This window comes from Myotis davidii, unplaced genomic scaffold (genome assembly GCF_000327345.1).
Source record: "Myotis davidii unplaced genomic scaffold, ASM32734v1 scaffold732, whole genome shotgun sequence".
In the NCBI taxonomy this organism is placed as follows: Eukaryota; Metazoa; Chordata; class Mammalia; order Chiroptera; family Vespertilionidae; genus Myotis; species Myotis davidii.
Window position 1 is genome coordinate 425,139 of NW_006284349.1, and position 20,724 is coordinate 445,862.

Consider the following 20,724-nt stretch of genomic DNA (forward strand, 5'->3'; position numbering starts at 1 on the left):
GTAATAGAGAAATCAACTGATGTACCCTTGTTAAATTTACATTGTAAAGAAAACTAAATCCAAAGAGTGGGTTTAGAAAATTGTAAATATTTGTGAAATATTGTTGTAAATAATCTTTAATTTGAAGAGCAATCGGTTTTTTTTTCTAACAGGAAAATTGCAAATAGGAATAACCAATTTTTTTTTTGAGTGCCTACTATGTGCCAAAGACTCTTTATTGGTATCCTCTGGTATAGGACCTATTATTAGCTGTATTTTACAGATAGGAAAACTGAGGTTTAGAGAGGTTTCTTAACAGCTTCGTTAAGAAACAAGGTCAGTGTTCAAACTGAGTTTGATTGAGATATCTAGTCTATGACTTAAAACTAGTATCAATTATTTTATTATCATTAATTGTTCAGTCTTAAATTCCCATATTGTCTACTTGCATTTGCTACTTTATGCTTAGATTCAGACTTATCTCAAAGAAAATGAAAAAAAAAATTTAGCCTGAAGATTTTAAAACTATAGTTTATCTATCTTCAAGCCATACATGGGAGTTTTTGTATTGACTGCTAGTTGGGGTTATCGGTTATTGTGTGCTTTCCTCATTCTCCATTTAAGATCATTGAGAAGTTTCTTTTTATTGTGATGAATAAAATAGAAAGTATTTATGATTTTCTATACAATGAGTCGTTTATCTTGTTAGAGTAGCTTAGACACTCATCTGAAAATCAGGAATGCAATTTCTGAATGGAAATACTCTGGCCTCCCAATTACAGGGCACATCTGTCTGGGTAAGTATGCTTTCCCCATGAAGCTGAGTGGCTTGGCTAATCTGTAGCCCATTTTACCTTGGAAAGGATAGATGTCCCAACAAGCCACTGAGCCCATTTTCTGCATTGCATCCTTATTCAAGAGGTTCCTATTGGCAAAAGATTGTAGGAACATGTATTTTTCTTTAATAACATAGTTTGCCTCATTTCATAAAGTATTTTTTACATTTCAGAATAGTTTTATCTATTATCTGACTTGACTATTTCAGAGTTAAAAAGGTTAAATTCTCACTATTACAATGAGGCATGAAGAAAATGAGACATGGGGAAATGTTTTGGTCAAGTTAGCACTGCTAACTAATGGTAAAAATTGGAGTTCTGTCTTGCCTCTGGTAGAACTTGGTTGCCTCTATTCCTACTATAATTAGAAAAGGAGGTCAGAACACTTTGGGGTGGGAAAGTCTGTCTTGTTTTGGCTGCTGTGGTGAGAGAAATGAACAGAGAAAGCATCAGTTTTTTGTTTTTGTTTTTTAATTCTCACCAGAGTAGTGAGGATATTTTTCCAATGGTATTCAGAGAGGGTGGTAGGAAGGGGGAAGGAAGAGAGAGAAATACCTTAAGTGACAGAGACACATCAATTAGTTGCCTCCCACATGAGCCTGGAGGTGGGGAGGGCAGGGATCAGACTTGCAACTGAATGGAACCTGAGACCCTCCAGTGCACAGGCTGATGCTCTAACTACTGGGAACGTAGGCCAGGTGGCATCGGCATTTTTCATTGCTATTCTTGTAAATCTTACATACAGGAAGCATTTTGTTAAGTGACAGAGACACATCAATTGGTTGCCTCCCACATGAGCCTGGAGGTGGGGAGGGCAGGGATCAGACTTGCAACTGAATGGAACCTGAGACCCTCCAGTGCACAGGCTGATGCTCTAACTACTGGGAACGTCGGCCAGGTGGCATCGGCATTTTTCATTGCTATTCTTGTAAATCTTACATACAGGAAGCATTTTAGATTTAGCTACCAAGAAGAGCTTAGTATCAGTACAAAGAAATAGTTCATTTGAAAAGTTGATCTAAATACTTTTTTCTTATGTAGACCTATGTTGTAGAAAATTAATAGGCTTAGGATAACCAAACCCTTATCATCTGTTGCAGGTGATAACAAAGTTGAGGGGCATTAACTACATTGGATATAGTTGATGGGGCTAGCTAGAGAGTGTAGTGAAGACTTGACATAGGTGTGGCCTATGCTACCAATTTCAGTTTTTATATATCATCTGTAATTTGGTGGACCACAAAATCAGGAAGAGAAGGACTTAGAACACAGACCTGCTATAGGTATAAAGCATTCACTAGTCTATCCAGATGAGATTTGGACTTCCATTAACTTGTTTTTTGGTGGTGTTTTTTCTTACCAATGAAGCATTGTACCTGAGCCCCTGCCCTTAGCTTTGAGCATTGATGAGAACTATATACTGGAAAAGCCTAGAGCAGCGGTTCTCAACCTGTGGGTCGCGATCCCTTTGGGGGTCGAACGACCCTTTCACAGGGGTCGCCTAAGACCCTGGGAAAACACATATAATTACATACTGTTTTTGTGATTAATCACTATGCTTTAATTATGTTCAATTTGTAACCATGAAATTGGGGGTTGCACAACATGAGGAACTGTATTCAAGGGTCATGGCATTAGGAAGGTTGAGAACCACTAGCCTAGAGGTTTAACTGCTTAATCAGGAGTGACGAAGCTGGAGCTGTTCATTCTGAAATCCTTAAGTGTTTATCCAAATCAAAAGTAAGGACGAGACCTAAGATAGTCCCATACTGCCTGAATCTGATTGGTTATTGGTTGATATTAAAAATAGAACCACAGACGTTATAGAGACTGTAATATCTCAGTTCTCCAATAAAAGGAAATAACTTCTAAATAAATGAATTTTCTAGCTCAATAAAACTGTATACCAGAGATTAAAATGCAACAATTTTCATGTAATGTTTCTTAAATATATGCTTGAATTTTTTTTTAAGCAGTGTAATGGGCCTGTTAGTTAACCTTTCATTTGTAATGTGTTTCTGGATCATCATTTTCAATACTAATTTTTCTACTATATTCACCAGTACAGTGATGCCAGTGAGATGATACTCTGTTCATGCTCTAAAAAGACAAGCGTGCTAATTGTGTACTAGATACTAGGATAGGCATTTTAATATAAATAACCAAGGTACATGCCCTTGACTGGAATCGAACCTGGCACCCTTGAGTCCGCAGGCTGACCCTCTATCCACTGAGCCAAACTGGTCAGGGCCAAGGGTATGTTTTTATTGATTTGAGAGAGAGGAAGGGAGTGAGAAACATCTATCAGTTGCCTACCATATGAACCTGAAATATTTTGGTATATAGGACAATGCTCCAGCCAACTGAGCCACACGGCCAGGGTGTATTGGTTCTTTGATTGGATAGTTGTGGTCTTTTCCTGCACCCAGCAAGAAATCTAGATTTATTATATGTAAAATCTTTTCATTTAAAATTTTTTACATACGTATATGAATATGTTTGTTAGACTAGGAATCAAACAAGCTATCTGCGGGCTGCATCCAGGCTAATTTAAACTTTTTGGAATGATAATTTGGTCTGCACTACCAACTACCCTTCACCCCACTCCTGGGAGGTGTTTGTTTTTATGAGGTTTATTGGGGCTTGGCAACAGGATACAAAAAGAAAAGAAAAAAGCTCTCACATTGCATTTTATAGGAGGAACCAAGGTATCGGGAAGCAGGGAGGAAACATTTTTAACTATACTCAAAGTGTACTATTTTATTGTGAGTTTTTCTTTTTCTTTTTTTTAAATATATTTTATTGATTTTTTACAGAGAGGAAGGATGAGAGATAGTTAGAAACATTGATGAGAGAGAGAGATGGATCAGCTGCCTCCTGCACATCTCCTATTGGGGATGTGCCCGCAACCCAGGTACATGCCCTTGACCGGAATCGAACCTGGAACCTTTCAGTCCGCAGGCCGACGCTCTATCCACTGAGCCAAACCAGTTTCGGCGTGAGTTTTTCTTGGTGTCAGTGTATGACTGCTTTGACCCATAATTGTCTTGGTGGTGTTCTGAGTGGCATTTCCCCTCTACTACTGTTGTTCCCCCATTTCCTGAGTGTTGTATAGACCTCCTTGTTGTCAGTATATTTGGTGCATCTGTTAGTGTCAGGATACACAGATCTATTTCATCTAAAAGTAGAATAATATTACACTAAGTGTTTAATTCACACAGTACATTGTGGCACTTCTCAAAACTTTTTCCTCACGATATCTTTATACACTTAAAATTGAGGACCCCCAAAAGCTTTTGTTTATGTAGGTTGTATCTATTGATATTTACCATATTAGAAATTAAAACTAAGACTTTCAAGTGCTTTTCTAAAAAGAAATTTAATGAAAAAGAGTGTCATTATTTTATAGTTTTACAAATCTCTTTAGTGCCTGGCTTAATTTTTTTAAAAGGAGGATTCTCCTCTTCATTTAGCCTGTTACAATATCACAGTACAGACACTAAGAAAAATAAAGATAGAAAATTCAAATCACCTTTTAGTAATCCTATATAATAAAAGCCTAATATAGTAAGTGTCTGACTGAGCTGTCAGCTGTTCAACCAATCAGAGTGTAATCCTATATAATAAAAGGGTAATATGCAAATAAACCAAATGGCAGAACAACCGAACAACCAAAGCATAATATGCTAATGATATGCTAAGGCTGCTCAACTGCTCACTATGATGAGCACTGACCACCAGGGGGAAGACAGTTGACTGGTTGACCAGTCGCTATGATGTGCACTGACCACCAGGGGGCAGATGCTCCAATGTGTAGGTTAGCTTGCTGCTGGGGTCCAGCCAATCGGGACTGAGCGAGATGGGCTGGACACGCCCTGAAGCCCTCCCATGGTCCCTCCCTGGCCTGATCATGTACCAGTGGGATCCCTCAGCCTGGCCTGTGCCCTCTCGCAATCCGGGACCCCTCGGAGGGTGTTGGAGAGCTGGTTTCAGCCTAATCCACAGGCCAGTCCCCTTAGGAGGGCACCAGATGGAGGGCTCATGACTGGCGAGCGCTGCTGTGACAGCAGGAACCTCTCCTGATTGGGACTGATTGGGCGCGAGCCTGCAGCAGGCACAGTGCGTCCAGGATGAGCAAGAGCGGCAGGTAGGAGCTGCAGGCGGGTGTTGGACTGCAGGACCACTCGCTATGATGTGCACTGACCACCAGGGGGGCAGACGCTCCGACCTGTAGGTTAGCTTGCTGCTGGGGTCTGGCCCACTGGAGAGCTAGGCAGGCCGGACACTCCCTGGAGTCTTCCCACAGTCCCTTCCCCGGCTGGCCAACCTCCCGTGTCTCTCCCCACCCCGGTCGTGCACCGGTGGGGTCCCTGAGCCTGGCCTGCTCCCTCTTGCAATCCAGGACCCCATGCACCGGGACTCTAGTTGAGATATAATTAACATATACATTGTGTAAGTTTAAGGTGTACAATGTAATGATTTAACACACATATATTGAGAAATAAATACTACAATGGGGTTGGTTAACAGCGCAGCGGTGGTGGGAGCCTCTCCTGCCTCTGCCGCAGTTGGACATCCCCTGAGGGCTCCCAGACTGCGAGAGGGCACAGGCCCACGCTGAGGGGATCCCCCCGCCCCCCCAGCACACGATTTCATTCACTGGGTCTCTAGTATGAATATAATTTTGATTTTCCAGACCCCTTAAGACCCCCACACTTTGAGAACATCTGGCATAGAGATTGTTTCTAGTTTTTTATCAATACAAACACTGCCAATGACATCTTTTTTTTTAATGTTTTTATTTACTTCAGAGAGGAAGGGAGAAGGGATAGAAAAAATAGAAACGTCGACGAGGGAGAAGCGAAATTTAGAGAGAAATTTCAGTGATGTAGGATCTGCTGCCTCCTCTACGTTCCCCACTGGGGGTCAAGCTCACGGCCAGGCACGTGCCCTACCAGGAATTAAACCATGACCTCCTGGTTCATGGGTCGATGCTCAGCCAGCACCGGCCAGAGCAAACGTTTTTAATTTTGATCATTTTTTTTTCTTTCGGTTAGGTTGAGCTTTTGTGCAGTTTCACTTTGAAAGAAGCATTACTTATTTAGTTGCCTTAGTTCTATGACACTAGACCTCTTGCATCTTCTGAAATGTTACAAAGTAATCCAGTTGTTTGTTCACTCTACTGTCTTATTTATGTAGATTTCTAGAGATGAATTTTTTTTTTTTTAGGGCATGATATATTTCAAAATAGGTTTTTGGGGGGATGTATTTTCTCATGGAAACCATGGTGTAAGTGTAATTACATGCCATGATTCATCTTTAAAAAGTAAGTTTGATCCATAATATACTTAACATACTCTGATTTCTTTGGGAAATAATAGAATACAATTTTTATTCTGGTAGTTAAAACAGTACAAGAATATTTACAAAGTTAGTTGAAGACTTTTGATAAGCACCCTTTTCTCAACTGTCTAGTTACTATTTGGGATGAGTAAAGCAGCTGTTAAGTGTTATATGAGAAGAAATGAAAGCTTTGGGTGAGAGACAGGTGCAAAGAAACCTGCTTCTTCTCAAGCATTTTGGGCCAGAACCTGACATTAGATTAGTGCATTGGGGGTTAAACGAACTGGTTGATGAGGGAAAAGAAGTTTAGTTTTAAAATTTGCTTTTTGTCACAAAGCAGTAGTTATTTTCTAAATATCATGAGTCTTATGCTACTGCTGGTGGGAGAGTGGGATTAGAAGTGTGCATATTAGCTTACAATGAGATAAATTATTTGAAGATGGAGAAGTGTGGTAATTCCTATAATAAGAAATTTCCTTAGCTGAAATTGTATGTGCATCAAATGTTCAGAAAAGAAAATATGTGTGGCCGAAACCGGTTTGGCTCAGTGGATAGAGCGTCAGCCTGCGGACTGAAGGGTCCCAGGTTCGATTCCGGTCAAGGGCATGTGCCTTGGTTGCAGGCACATCCCCAGTGGGAGATATGCAGGAGGCAGCTGATCGATGTTTCTAACTCTCTATCTCTCTCCTTTCCTCTCTGTAAAAAATCAATAAAATATATATTTTTTAAAATTTCTAAAAAAAAAGAAAATATGTGTGTATGTAAAGAATATATCGTTTTGATGCTTTGCAGTTACATAATGGAATATCTTTTCTTTTGTTTCCTAGGCTCTCTACTTTTAGAATCCAAAATAAATCCTAACACTGCATACCAGAAACAACAGGTAAAAATTTGAAGATGTGTTTTATTTTGCATATTATCCTCTTAGTTGGTGATTGAATGAAAATTTACTCTCTGATTCCTTATAATGAAAAATTAAGAACAGATTACAACATATTTTGCCAGTCTAATTCTAAAATACAATTTCTATCAATTTTTAGCATATGAAACAATCATTCTAAATTTAAAAAAAAAAAAACTTGATTCGTATTAAGCCAGTTTTATGTTCCAGGTAGTCTAGCAGGTGAGCTTTGATACTCAAAAGGTAAAACAACTCAGTTTTATTGTTTCTGCCTAAAGTGTAAAAAAAAAAGTGGCAACTGATGTAATCATCAGCCATTAACACAAGTCCTTCGTTGTTGTAGATGCTAGTGCAGAAGAAATATTTGTATCCCTCTACAGCAACTCAGTGTAGATAAGAATCTGATTTCTTAATTTTTAAGTTTTTACTTATTGATTTGAGAAAGAGAAAAAGAAACATTGATTTGTTGTTCCATTTAGTTATGCATTCATTGGTTGATCTTGTATGTGCCCTGATCAGTGTTCAAATCTCCAACCTTGGCATATTGGGACGATGCTCTAACTAACTGAGCTACTAAGATTCTGGTCAGGGCAAGAATCTGATTTCTTACATAGCCTGAAGAGGACTTTATACTGATGTTACAGTTTTTAAGGCAACTTTCAATTTGAGTATATTCTTTCTTGTATTTTTCTGATATGTAAGACATACCAGAAAGTAAATCTTACCCTCACTTAGTACTACTAGCACTATCGACAAATGGTATTTATTTAGAACTCACACACATATTGCTCTACAAAGCCAGTGAAATCCGTATCAGTTTCCTCATTTCCCTGAAGGTGCAGAGATAAAATAATTTAAAATAAAGAATATTACCAACATGTTCATACATATGTTACTTTATAAATATATGCATGTATCATTTTATAAATTATGAAAGTGCTTTGCTTTATCACCAACACTAAAATACTGCTAGAAGGAAATCAGTATTGTCTTTATTTTGCACATTAAGTGATGCCTAAAGATTGGGACTTGCTTGAAAACACACAGAGAATACATAGGAAAGCTGATACTAACTCCTAAATTTACTTAATGGTGATTTATTTGTCCCAAAACATTGGTACAATATGAAACATTTTTCTAGTAGTTTAATGGTGTTTGTTGTATTTAGTGTTCTTAAGAAAACTTTAGGTTTGATTTGAATAGTTGGAGATTAGACTATTTGGCTTTGATATTTTATACTTAAATACATAAATTCATGTTTTGAGGTTTTAGTCAGCTGAAATGTAAAAGCATATCCTAAGAAAAAGGAAAGATTGAGTCTATTTTAAGCATGAATGAGCAAATCCATGTCTATTAATGATTAACCTATTGATTAACAGGCAAGGTGATTTGATGAAAATTAGGCTCTTCAAGGAAAACAGAAGGGCAAGTTGTAAAAATTTTCTAACTTCCAAATTGCCACATGGATAATTAGGAGCAGATGTCTAGCTGTGCTCTGATTGAAATCTCCCAATGATTCTGAATATACATTGTAGCAGAGCAGTTGCTTACAGTTTTATTAAATCTATCTTATATACTAATGTGATGGTTTTAGATTTGTTCCAGTGGGTGCTATCACCACTTTCCATAACAGTATGCATCAGTACTCATTTTAAAGTTGAAGAAACTAAGGCTCAGGGAGATAATTTCTGGCATGTTGATCTTATAATGTTCATGTAAATTATTTTGAACCTGGACAGCTACTCATCAATGTGGAACAGATTACCTGCCTGGGATCCATGATCTCTAGAAGTTCTTAAAGATAGTAAAGAGGGGGATTTGAGCTATTTTTAAAAATTCTGAATAAGATTATAGATTTCCACTAGTCAAACCTCAGTTCTCAAACGTCTCCCACCTTGAGCAATTTGGTTCTCAACCAAGTTGTTCATGGAAAAACATCTTGGTTGTCGAACAAAATTTCGGTTCTCGATCCAACAACCCAATCAGTCATGTGTCTTTAAGGAGTCAAAGAAGAGAATGTAGGAGTATGAGTTTACTGCTAAATCTTGCATTGTTAACATCTCAAGAAATTGTGCCATCAATATTTTTTGGGTTTTTTTTTTTGGCTTTTGTTGCTGATTACTGAATATATACAGTAAGTCACCATGGATCTGAAGAATCTTAGGTTAGTAATAGGAGAAAAGTGAAAAGGAAAGTTGTAAGAACAACGATAGAGCTTAGATATGTACTGTATATAACAAAGGTTGGAATCATTTGGGGGGTCTGGTAGATTAATTCAATTACATTATTTCTAATGGAGAAAAATGATTCAGTTTTCAAACAAATTGCTTCTTGAACTGCCTTCCAGAACCAATTAAGTTCAAAAACTGAGGGTTCACTGTATTAGTAATGCTGCACAGCCTGATCAAGTGTACACTTATGGCTAACATCACTTTAGTTCAGTGAAAGAATATATTGGTCTTATGATGGACAGTTACATACTTGACTGAACAGAGTTAATATGCAAGTTTAGCAGACAAATTTTTAAACATGGGATCCATTTATGTATAGTAAGAAGTGTCTTTGATAATGAAAAGTATTAGAAACTGGCACAGTGTTAATAGATATCCTTTAAGGTACCTTAAATATAATCTAATCATGTTTCCTCCTCAATACAGGAACTTTTAGTACCCTAATAGATGCTTAGCCAGCCTTTGATTGGTTCTTTCCAGTTTCTTATCAGTTGGATTTAAATGTAACTCTCCCTAGTGTCCTTCATCATTTCATAGACTTCTCTCAATTAGAGGACCCTTTTTTTGGTTGATTGCTGTGAAACAGTGTGCATGTCAGTAAGTTTGAGAAGATACCTAGACCCTATAAATATTTTTATTATACCATGCATATTGTAGAACACACATTATTTTATATTACAGGGGCTATAAAATGGTCTCTGTGTTTTAAGTGTAGTGTCTTGCTGAGATTATATCTTAATAAAAACTGTTTATTAAACTTACTGTTATTAAAAAAAGTGAGTAAGTGTAAAGTGGTGGTAGAACCTTGCTTCTTGAACCACAACACTGGTGCATGTTTAAAAACTGTCTGGATGAATACTCACATACTACACATTTAGCCAATACTTCATGGGCCCCAGATAAAGAGCACTTGATGTTGACAACAGGAGGAGGAGGAGCTAGGTTTATCAATCCCATCCTCATAATATGCCCTAGTTATTAAATGCTCAGACTTTTCTTTGAGCCTAAATTGTAACTTAATGTGCAAGCATAGGATACAATGTTCACCCTGTATGTTTTAGTACATTTAGATTGTATGCTCATTTTGTCATGCTTTCCATATATTGGTTAAATTTCTAAAGAAAAAGAGTTTTCAAGTGAAGTATAAAAAGGCATAGTTAGTTACTGATACCAGTGTTGCAAAAAGTAAAAATGAGTACTATTCTCAATTCTTTGTTTTCTTAATTTGCTTTATACTTTGAAGTAGTTTGTGGTCATGTATGTTAATAATTTAGACTTCTTTTTTTCTTCCAAGGATACTTTGATTGTGTGGTCGGAAGCTGAAAACTATGATTTGGCCCTTAGCTTTCAAGAAAAAGCTGGATGTGATGAAATTTGGGAGAAAATATGTCAGGTAATTTTAAAAACTAGAAAACCAACATATTCTTAAGTATTTTGTGGGGGGGTTTTTGCTGTGCTTTCAGCTAATGCCCAAGATTTTAAATAAATCCTATACACAAGCATTTCATATAGATCTTTTATATTTACTGCTTTCTGTGAAAAGCTTGAATTATAGAAAAGTTCAGTTTCTTGACACCAGACATCCAGCCCAGACCTTTGCTATATGCCAGAGTTTTCTATTTATTTATTTATTTATTTATTTAATTTCTTGCTGATTTGAGAGAAATTGATTTGTTGTTCCACTTATTTATGCATTCATTGATTGATTCTGGTATGTGCCCTGACCAGGGATTGAACCCACAATCTTGGTGTATCAGGATGAAGCTCTAGCCAACTGAGCTACCCAGCCAGGGCTGGATGCCAGTTTTCTATTCAGCTGCCTTTGAGAGCTCATCCATTAGGTCTCACTCGCATCTCAGGTTTAATAATTCAAAACCAAACATAATCTCACTTAAATCTGTTCATTCTCCTATATCCCTCATCTCATCTGAGTAAATGCCATCCAATTGCTGAAACCAAAAACGTGATGGTTGTGTTTATCCTTCCTTTACCCCTTATAGTCATTCAGTTGCTCAATTATAAATCTTAAATCCATTCAATTATCTTTCTTTTCACTATCACAGTTTAGGACTCATTTAGACCATTGCATCTTAAGGATAGTTTCTCTATCTCTAAAATTTCTTTTTGATGGAGAACAATCCTGAGCAGATTCTTTAATTCAGTGGTTGTCGAGGTTTAGTCCTCAGACCGGCAGCATGAGCATGGTTTATTTTTGTTTGTTTGTTAATGTTTTTATTGATTTTTAGATAGGATGAGAGAGGAAAAGAGATAGAAACAGTAATGATGAAAGAATCATTGATCAAAGAATCATTGATCAGCTGTCTCCTGCATACTGGGGTTTGAGCTTGCAACTCCCCCTCCTAGGGATCAAGCTCACAACCCGGGCATGTGCCCTGACTGGGAATTGAACCAGTGACCACGTAGTGCATGGGACGATGCTCAATTCACTGAGCTACACTGGCCTGGTAGAGCATGGCTTTTATAAGAACTTTAGGTCAGATTTTCTCTGTAAAGGGCGAAAACTAAGTATTTTAGACTTTCAGTTTAACAGCTATTCAAAAATACTGTTTTAGTGTGAAAATAGCCATAGATAACAAATAAATGGGAGTGGTTCTCTTCATGTAAAATTTTATTTACAGAAACAGGTGGTAGGCCAAGTTTGGCTATAGTTCGTCAACCCTTGCTTTAGGCAATTCTATTGCACCCTGAAATTTGAGAGCCACTGCCTTAATAGAAGCTATCGTGTCCTTGAGACACTGTTTTTCCTTAACTTACAGAATTTATCTCTGCTGTGCATTCTACTCAGCTGTGTTTTTCAGAAACTAACCTACCTGTCAAGCTGTTGCTTCCTTCTAAGAGACTAGCATCTAAATGCCTTCTTTGTTTTCTGTTCCATTACATTATTTTTATAGCATATTCCTCAAGGTTTTATCTATAAAGTTCTCTCAAAAAAGGTGAAATTAATGAGCTCGGGAATGGTAAAATTATTAGCACCCATTCTGACAAGTTTTGTTCTCCTTCACCTTTCTGAGTTGAGCAGTCACACTCTGGGCACAGTCTTCTATTAAGCCAATATTTAACTCAAACCTTCACTCAATCTGTTGCTCTCCTTTAATATAATTGTCTAGTTTTTACTGTACTTTTCCTTAGTCATCTTCATTTGGGGCACAGCTAATATAGTACTTGTATGCTTTCCTAGGAATCACTGGCTATTTAATGTTCTTTTCTGACCTTCTCCAACTTTTACATAGTGTGTTCAGTATTGTTTCTCAGTCACTCTTTTATGATCCTGTTTATACTTTTCAATCATATTTCTGGATCCTGGCGTATACTAGGGAATTCATTATATTTTGCTCTCTCTGAGATCTTACATGTTTCTCAAGATCTCACCATTTTTTGATCTAGAAACCATTTTCTAGTATACTCTTTGATAGCGTTTATGTTTGGGCGCATCTCTTTTCCCTTTTTATATTTTTTATGGCCTTCACATTCTCATTATCTTTTTGCCCAGACTGCTAAAATTTATACTTTCTCTTAATGAAAGCTCTTTGCTAGCCTTATACCTTTTGTTTCCATTCTTCCGTTGTTTTTGTTTTGAAAGATTGAAACATATTTGTCAAATTTTACAATTCCATCTTAATTCCCTGAGCAGATCAGATTTCAAGAGTATCTTAAGTGCAGACCCTTTTCATTCATTACCTTCTTAAATGTTATATTTGCAAATTACCTCAAGAAGACAGCATTTTCATTAAATAAAGGCTCTTGTTCCCTTTTTTTTTTTTTAAATCAAATGCTACCATTTTTTTTATAGGTAAAACCATGGCTTGAAAATTAGGAATCTAAAGTTATAATGAGAACTTATGTAATTAACAAATCCAGAGTTAAACTTGAGATCATGCCAGGTACAAGCTGTAAATGTGCCTAGCCTCCTGTGAGTGGTGCTGCCCACTGGGTTAAGGTCAAGATGATATCACCTTACAGCATATTTCAAGACATATTCCAGGCCTTCTTCCCTTCCAATATTCGTCAACAATAGCTTTTTTAAAAACATTTTTATTGATTTTTTTTTTTAAAAAGAGAGGGACAGAGGGAGAGAGACAGACAGACCTTGATTTGTTATTTCACTTATTTATGCATTTATTGGTTGCTTGTATGTATCTTGACCAGGGATTGAACCTGCAACCTTGATTTATCAGGATGACACTCTAACCAACTAAGCTACCTGACCAGGGCACGATCTCTTAACTATGCTTAGTTAGCAATTTAAGTTTCTTGGCCATTTCACGTAAGGCCTAATTTTTCCATGCTTTCACCATTCAGTTTGGCCTATTGGGCAACTCTGGTGGCAGTTTTGCCAAGAGAGCAAAATGGTTTTGTTTCAACATATGTCTTTGACCTTTTGTAAAATACTCTTTTACTTTAAAATGTATTTAGCTGTGAAGACTTAAGTTATCTTTTTATAATTAAAGCCCCTACACTGACATAAATTTGGGGTTTTATGACAAAATTTAGGACTTCTTCTGGAGGACCATGAAAGGTTTATGTATGTAGACAGGAAAACTCTTCTGTGGTTTGGTTACCTAACTTTTAGTAGTTATTCTTGGGGATAGCAGGTTGTGTGGTTCCGTTTTTGTATGGGGACACTTGTTTCCCACTCGGTTTTCTTAATCATATTTTTGGACCTACCAACCAGTGTGTACAGCAAATCAGTGACCCACTTTGGTTCAAAGCCATTTTGTATATGCCCTTTGGCCCTTGATTTCTATAATTGACATTAAGTATTTTCTTTGTTGCTTACAGTTATATATATTGTCTATGGTTTCAGCATTATATTTGTTTGAATTTAACTCAAAGCTTAACTTTGAGGAGTTTGATGACTAGCCTGGAAGCACAGTGCTATGAATGTTCCTAAGACTTGCCCTGGTCTGTTGTAAAAGAGGGCCATGGATATAAGATGTGAGTGGATGTTTTATTATCAGGCCTCTACGTTGAGGGTCTGAAGGTAGGGTCTGCAGAGCACTCTGTTCACAGGTAGGTTAGCATATCCTAGAATGTTTCTGTTACTGGTAAACCTTGCCCTTATGAGGAATCTCATTCCATATCTTAAAATAGAAAGTATATATTATTTGTAGAAATGTAACTTAGGAAAGTAGGCAATTGGAGTCTTAAACTTGAAAATTATCATCACAGTTTTTTTAATGTTTTTATTGATTTTAGAGAGAGGAGGGGAGAGGGAGAGAAGCGTTGATGAAAGAGAGATGTTGATCGGCTGCCTCCTGCACACACAGCCGCCCAACACTCCCTCCCCCCAGGAATCAAGCTCACAACCCAGGCATGTGTCCTCACCGGGACTCGAACCGGTGACCTCTTGATTCATGGGTCGATGCTCAACCAGTGGGCCACACTGGCTGAGCTTATTATAGTTTTCTTAGAACATCTCTTGTATTTATGTAAGAATATCATTTTAATTTGCTTGATTATCTTGTCAGCTCTCATAAATCTGATTTAATAGGTTCAAGGAAAGGACCCTTCAGTGGACATCACTCAGGACCTTGTAGATGAATCTGAAGAGGAGCGTTTTGATGATATGTCATCGCCAGGTTTAGAATTGCCATCTTGTGAATTAAGTCGTCTTGAGGAAATTGCAGAACTTGTGGCATCATCTTTACCTTCCCCCCTGCGTCGTGAAAAACTTGCACTAGCACTGGAAAATGAGGGTTATATTAAAAAGCTCTTAGAGCTTTTTCATGTATGTGAGGATTTGGAAAATATTGAAGGACTGCACCACTTGTATGAAATTATCAAAGGCATCTTCCTCTTGAATCGAACTGCTCTTTTCGAAGTTATGTTCTCTGAGGAATGTATAATGGATGTTATTGGATGCTTAGAATATGATCCTGCTTTATCACAACCACGAAAACACAGGGAGTTTCTAACAAAAACAGCCAAGTTTAAAGAAGTGATTCCCATATCAGATCCTGAGCTGAAACAAAAAATTCATCAGACATACAGAGTCCAGTATATACAAGATATGGTTCTACCTACCCCTTCAGTCTTTGAAGAAAATATGTTATCAACACTTCACTCCTTCATCTTTTTCAATAAGGTAGAGATTGTTGGTATGTTGCAGGTGAGTTTGATCATTTTTTTTCCTACTTAAAACAATACCCGTTGGATCAATAACATTTAAACTTTTAATTGTCTTCAAAAATAATTTTGCGATCCTTTTAAATAAACTAAGTTTTCTTTTAACAGTATGCCCAGTGTCAGGTCTGGTGTTTTAGGGTGCTTGTATCAGAATGGCCTAGGCTGCAATTTTCTGGATTCTGCACAAAATACGATTCAAAATCTCTGAGCTGGCCAGTAGTCTGCATTTGTAACACTCCTGAAACCAAAAACCTCTCAATATCATATCCCATAGCATGTGAATTAGTCTACTCTAACTGAAATAGAAGTCTGCATGGTGGAAAGGTTTGTGAGTTGCATACTTCCCGTTTTTTGTTTCTTTGATGCCCATGATATTATAAGAATAACAGATAGGTGATATGACTTGAAAGATATATTTTAAAGCCTTACCTGAGATCTACAAACAAAATAATACTTGAAACCTGAATTTGTTAAATAAAAAAAGGAGGCAAATATCAATAAAAGCTACTTGGTAGCACATGTTATAAATAAGGCAGCAAATTCAATTTTCACGAGTGTGTCTTTTTAGACAATTGCTATATTTCCAGTGTCTTTGGCCTTTGTTACCCTTTAAAAAAGGGACTTCAAATAGAAGTAATTTTACCAAAACTACTTTTCTGGAACTAGTAATAATTCCAGTTCATGTTGACTAATTGGACATGTTTTCCATTCATTTAAAATGGACACAAATAATATAGGCAATACAGTCTGGTAAGTATACTAGTAATCTTCTATACAGTGTATTATAATTGACAGTAGAGGAGGAAGAGGGGTTTTGGTACCAATTTCCATGTGTTCTTTGATATGAAAATAGTTTTTGCTAGCTTCCTAGTAGAGCCTGTGTTCTGGTCCAGTTTTGATTCCTGGTTTCCTTGGATAGTACTGAGTGCTATGGGTCTTTTTCTTTAGCTCCACATGGTTCTCATCTTGGTATGCAGTGATTTGTCACTTCTGTGTTTTCTTGGTCTTTATACCTGTAAAATGCCAGTTTTACTTATTAAGTAATGAATAATTGCAGCTTGTTAGTGCTTCTTTGAAGAAGAGAATTTTACACCTTTTTTACAAGGAGTGATGGAGGTATAATTTAAAGCAGGTTTTTACCTACCTTAAGTACACAATCATATCTCTTATTGACTACTCTACATAATGCTATTAAATGTTCTTATTCTTTCTACTTCTATACCCCAAATGTAGCAGTTCAGAGAATCTTTTTTTAATTATTTGATTGCCTTTTGGTGGAATACATTATATCTGGGATACATCTTGAAATTGGATGCTATTTTAGGTATGGCCTATTTGTACATTTTAGAAAAAGTAAAGGCGGGAGTAACCAAACTACTTCAGTATCATAAAATGTTTCTTGAGCACCTAGAACAGGGAATATGGAAGTTATAATCTAGTGGGATATTATATGTGTACATACATATATATGTAGGTATGTATATATATATTTAGACTTAGGCATGTCTGTAGGGCTGAAGTAACGTTGAATTTACTTCTAGCCTGAGGTAGTATGGAATTAAAATAAAACAAAAATCTTTAAAATAGTGATGGAAAAAAATTAAATGGGCAATCAAGAAGGCTCTACTACTACCTATTGTGATTGGGCTTTGGGTAAATTTCTCAATCTCAGTTATAAAATAAGGAGGCAAAATAATACCTGAGGTTCTTTCCAAGTCCTTACTCTATGAGAATGTATTTTGAATCCTTTTAAAAATTTAATGCATGTTAAAACGTTTCGTACCGCTCAGGAGTTGTCTCGTGCTTCGCGCGCCATCTGTTAAGGACCGCTCACGAGTGTTCCCGTTTTTCACGCCCATGGTAAAAGGAGCGAATCTAGATACTTATGTAAATTTTGTTTGGTCCCTCTTCATAGAGGAAAATGTTTTACGCAGTACCATACCTTAAAAAAGTACTAGGAACTTTAATTGTTTGTTTTTGTAAATAAAAATGTTATAATTATTGAAAAACAACACCTAAAGCGCATTATGATGATTTAAATAACATGCAGTTTGCCCAAAAACGTGCGGTCCTTGGCGTATGTTTTAGAGATTTCTATGCGGTACACAATGTGTTAAATTGTGTATATGGCTATCTTCAAATAATAGATGTTTCTTTAAAAGCTCTGAATGTAGTCTTTTAAAAAATTGAGTCATTTCTGTGTCTTCAAACATCAAGGAAACTTTCTTTTCATTTTAATCTTTATTTGAGAGGTTGTAGAACCTTAATTTCTAAAGTTGAAATTACGAAACTATGAAAACCAGGGTCTATAAATATGACCCATACCTGCTTTTGTAGATAAAGTTTTATTTGAACACAGCACACTCATTTACATACTGTATGGCTGCATCCTACTATGACAACAGAGTTGAGTAGTTGTGGCAGAGACCATCTGGCCTGTAACAACAGTGTTGAGTTGTTGTGGCAGAGACCATATGGCCTGAAAAGTGTGAAATATTTAAAATGTGGCCCTTAAATAGACTTGGGAAATAGAGTGCTGCCAACATATAAAGAACAACCTTTGTGTATAAATCTCCAATTTATCCTTTAATTTGGTTTTTCTTTATCTCTTAAAAAAATAGCATCACCAATACCTTCTTCCCTTTTTGCAGTTATTACAGTTTGTATCTTTTATTATAGCATCTTGAAGTTTTTTATTATACTCTTACCATTAAGTAGCATAATTTATCCTTTGATTTCACAGGAAGATGAAAAATTTCTGACAGATTTGTTTGCACAACTAACAGATGAAGCAACAGATGAGGAAAAAAGACAGGAATTGGTAAGAACTTTGATATTATAGAGGACGTGAAACTAAAACAACTGATTTTTTTATATTCACTGATCCTTTTTCCTAATTTCAGGTTAACTTTTTAAAAGAATTTTGTGCGTTTTCCCAAACGCTACAACCTCAAAACAGAGATGCTTTTTTCAAGACTTTGTCAAACATGGGCATATTACCAGCTTTAGAAGTCATCCTTGTAAGTCTGTTTCTCCTTATATTTAATTACTATTATGTTTTTAATCCACAAAGGTAACATATGTAACATGCAAGTATTTAATTATAGCCAATATTGAATGTTAGCTGTGTGTTACACAGTATCCTATATAATAAAAGCCTAATATGCAAATTGTCCCCTCGGGTGGTCGTTTGACCACTCACTATGAAGTGTGCTAACCACCAGGGGGTGGCACGGAACATGGCTCTGGCAGCAGGTTCTCAGGTGCTGGTTGCCCATGAGGAACCCACCCTGCACCCATGTGGCCTCTTCCAGGTGAGCCAGGCCGTAGCTGCCGGGACCGCAGGGGCTGGTCACGCTCCCCATGGGTTCGCGCAGGAGCTGGTCTGCAAGGCCAGATGGCTTCTGGGCGGCCCAGAGGCCCACGCCGTGCCTTGGCTCACGGCATCCAGCTGCACTCACCGCATCTCCGCGTGGGGACTCGGGCACTGTGACTTAGGCCGAGGAGGGTGCGCGGGGACCCAGGTGCTGCCCAGGGCCCAGAGGTCAGCTGGGACCTGCCCTTCCACGACATGCTCGTGCTTTGATCGCCAGCCATGCCTAGAGACTGCAGACCTCTAGTTAAAAAGCTATAAAATTCCAGTGTTAGAGTTCTTACATAGTGCTGAAAGAATCCTTAGGAATTTTCCATCCTATATAATAAAACCCTAATATGCAAATCGACTGAACAGTGGAATGACCTGTCGCTGTGATGCACACTGACCATGAGTGGACAGACGCTCAATACAGGAGCTGCCCCCTGGTGGTCAGTGCACTCCCCCACTCAGCCAGAAGCTGGGCTCACAGCTGGTGACACTGGGTGGCAGTGGCGGGAGCCTCTCCCACTTCCGCTGCAGCGCTAAGGACCCTTTGGAGGACATTCCCCTGAGGGCTCCTGACTGCAAGGGTGCAGGCTGGGCTGAGGGACCCCCTCCCTTCCCAGTGCACGAATGCTGTGCACCAGGCCTCTAGTATCTATAATAACAAAAGGGTAATATGCTCATTAGACTGGACGTCTTCCGGATGTCCTTCCTGTCGAAGCCAGGGCAGGAGGGAAGCCATCCAGGGTCTTGGTTGCCCATGTGTGGCCAAAGGAGGGAAGCAGCCCAGGTACCTGCGGCGTCTGGAGGAGGGAAGTCTGGGTCCCGGGTGCTCGAGGAAAGACAGTGCCGGCAGCTGGGGTAAAGAAGGCCTACTCTTGGACGAATTTTTACTAGTTTTTAATAATAATGTGTTAACTTTGCAGCTTATTAGATGACATGTTAAAGTAGAAAAGTAAACAGGGATAAAAAAAGTACAACTTTATCCATGGAAAAGGGTTTTTACATGCAGAATTTCCTTTACCTCTTTTTCTTACAGCAGTTTTTTCTTACAATTTGTTAGGTTTTGAATTTATGTAGCCATATAAATGTTCTATGTTTTTATAATATAGGAGAAATAAGTTCTTTTTATCTGCAGGGCATGGATGATACACAGGTGCGAAGTGCTGCTACTGATATATTCTCATACTTGGTTGAATATAATCCATCCATGGTACGAGAGTTTGTCATGCAGGAGGCACAACAGAATGATGATGTAAGTAAGAAGTTAACAGAGCAAAAAATAACCAACAAGGTAAATATTATTTGCACTAACAGTAACTATTTATTTAAGATTTAAATAGTTGATGTTTGGGAAAAGTGTAGCCATAATATCAGTTGGCTTATTCTTCCCCTAAATTGGCGACTGTCTCAGTTTTAAAGTGTGTCTTACAGCAGTTATTTGTTAATGCTCAACTTAAATTTCTTTTTAAATTTTTTAGATTATTTATTAATTCTGAAGTTAACTTTCTGTAATGTTTAAATCGTTTATCAATAAATTGTTATTCTGTATGTGGAATTAATAACTTCCCTAGGAAAACATTGACTTTGCTAGGGATTGAGTCTCAGAATCATCAAGAATGAAGAAATGAAGCACAGTCCCTTGGAAAGTATTTAGGGGCCCTTACAAGCTGTTGTCTAGTTCATACATACACATGTGTTTTTTTTTTTAATATATTTTATTGATTTTTCACAGAGAGGAAGGGAGAGAGATAGAGAGTTAGAAACATCGATGAGAGAGAAACATCGATCAGCTGCCTCCTGCACACCCCCCACTGGGGATGTGCCCGCAACCAAGGCACATGCCCTTGACCGGAATCGAACCTGGGACCCCCCGCTCCGCAAGCCGACGCTCTATCCACTGAGCCAAACCGGTTTCAGCTATTTTCC

The 20,724-nt window shown here is 37.7% G+C and overlaps 1 protein-coding gene across 1 annotated transcript in view; it reads left to right on the top strand.

The window, feature by feature from the left end:
• Nucleotides 1–20,724, top strand: part of PPP4R3A (protein phosphatase 4 regulatory subunit 3A) — a gene marked incomplete at its 5' end in the record, with an annotated part of 38,668 nt that overhangs the window by 1,806 nt on the left and 16,138 nt on the right. Inside the window, 6 exons of the mRNA XM_015571285.1 lie at nucleotides 6,986–7,041; nucleotides 10,585–10,683; nucleotides 14,803–15,420; nucleotides 18,181–18,258; nucleotides 18,341–18,457; nucleotides 19,934–20,131. Coding sequence (XP_015426771.1) covers nucleotides 6,986–7,041; nucleotides 10,585–10,683; nucleotides 14,803–15,420; nucleotides 18,181–18,258; nucleotides 18,341–18,457; nucleotides 19,934–20,131 — 1,166 coding nt within the window. The remainder of the gene's footprint in view (nucleotides 1–6,985; nucleotides 7,042–10,584; nucleotides 10,684–14,802; nucleotides 15,421–18,180; nucleotides 18,259–18,340; nucleotides 18,458–19,933; nucleotides 20,132–20,724) is intronic.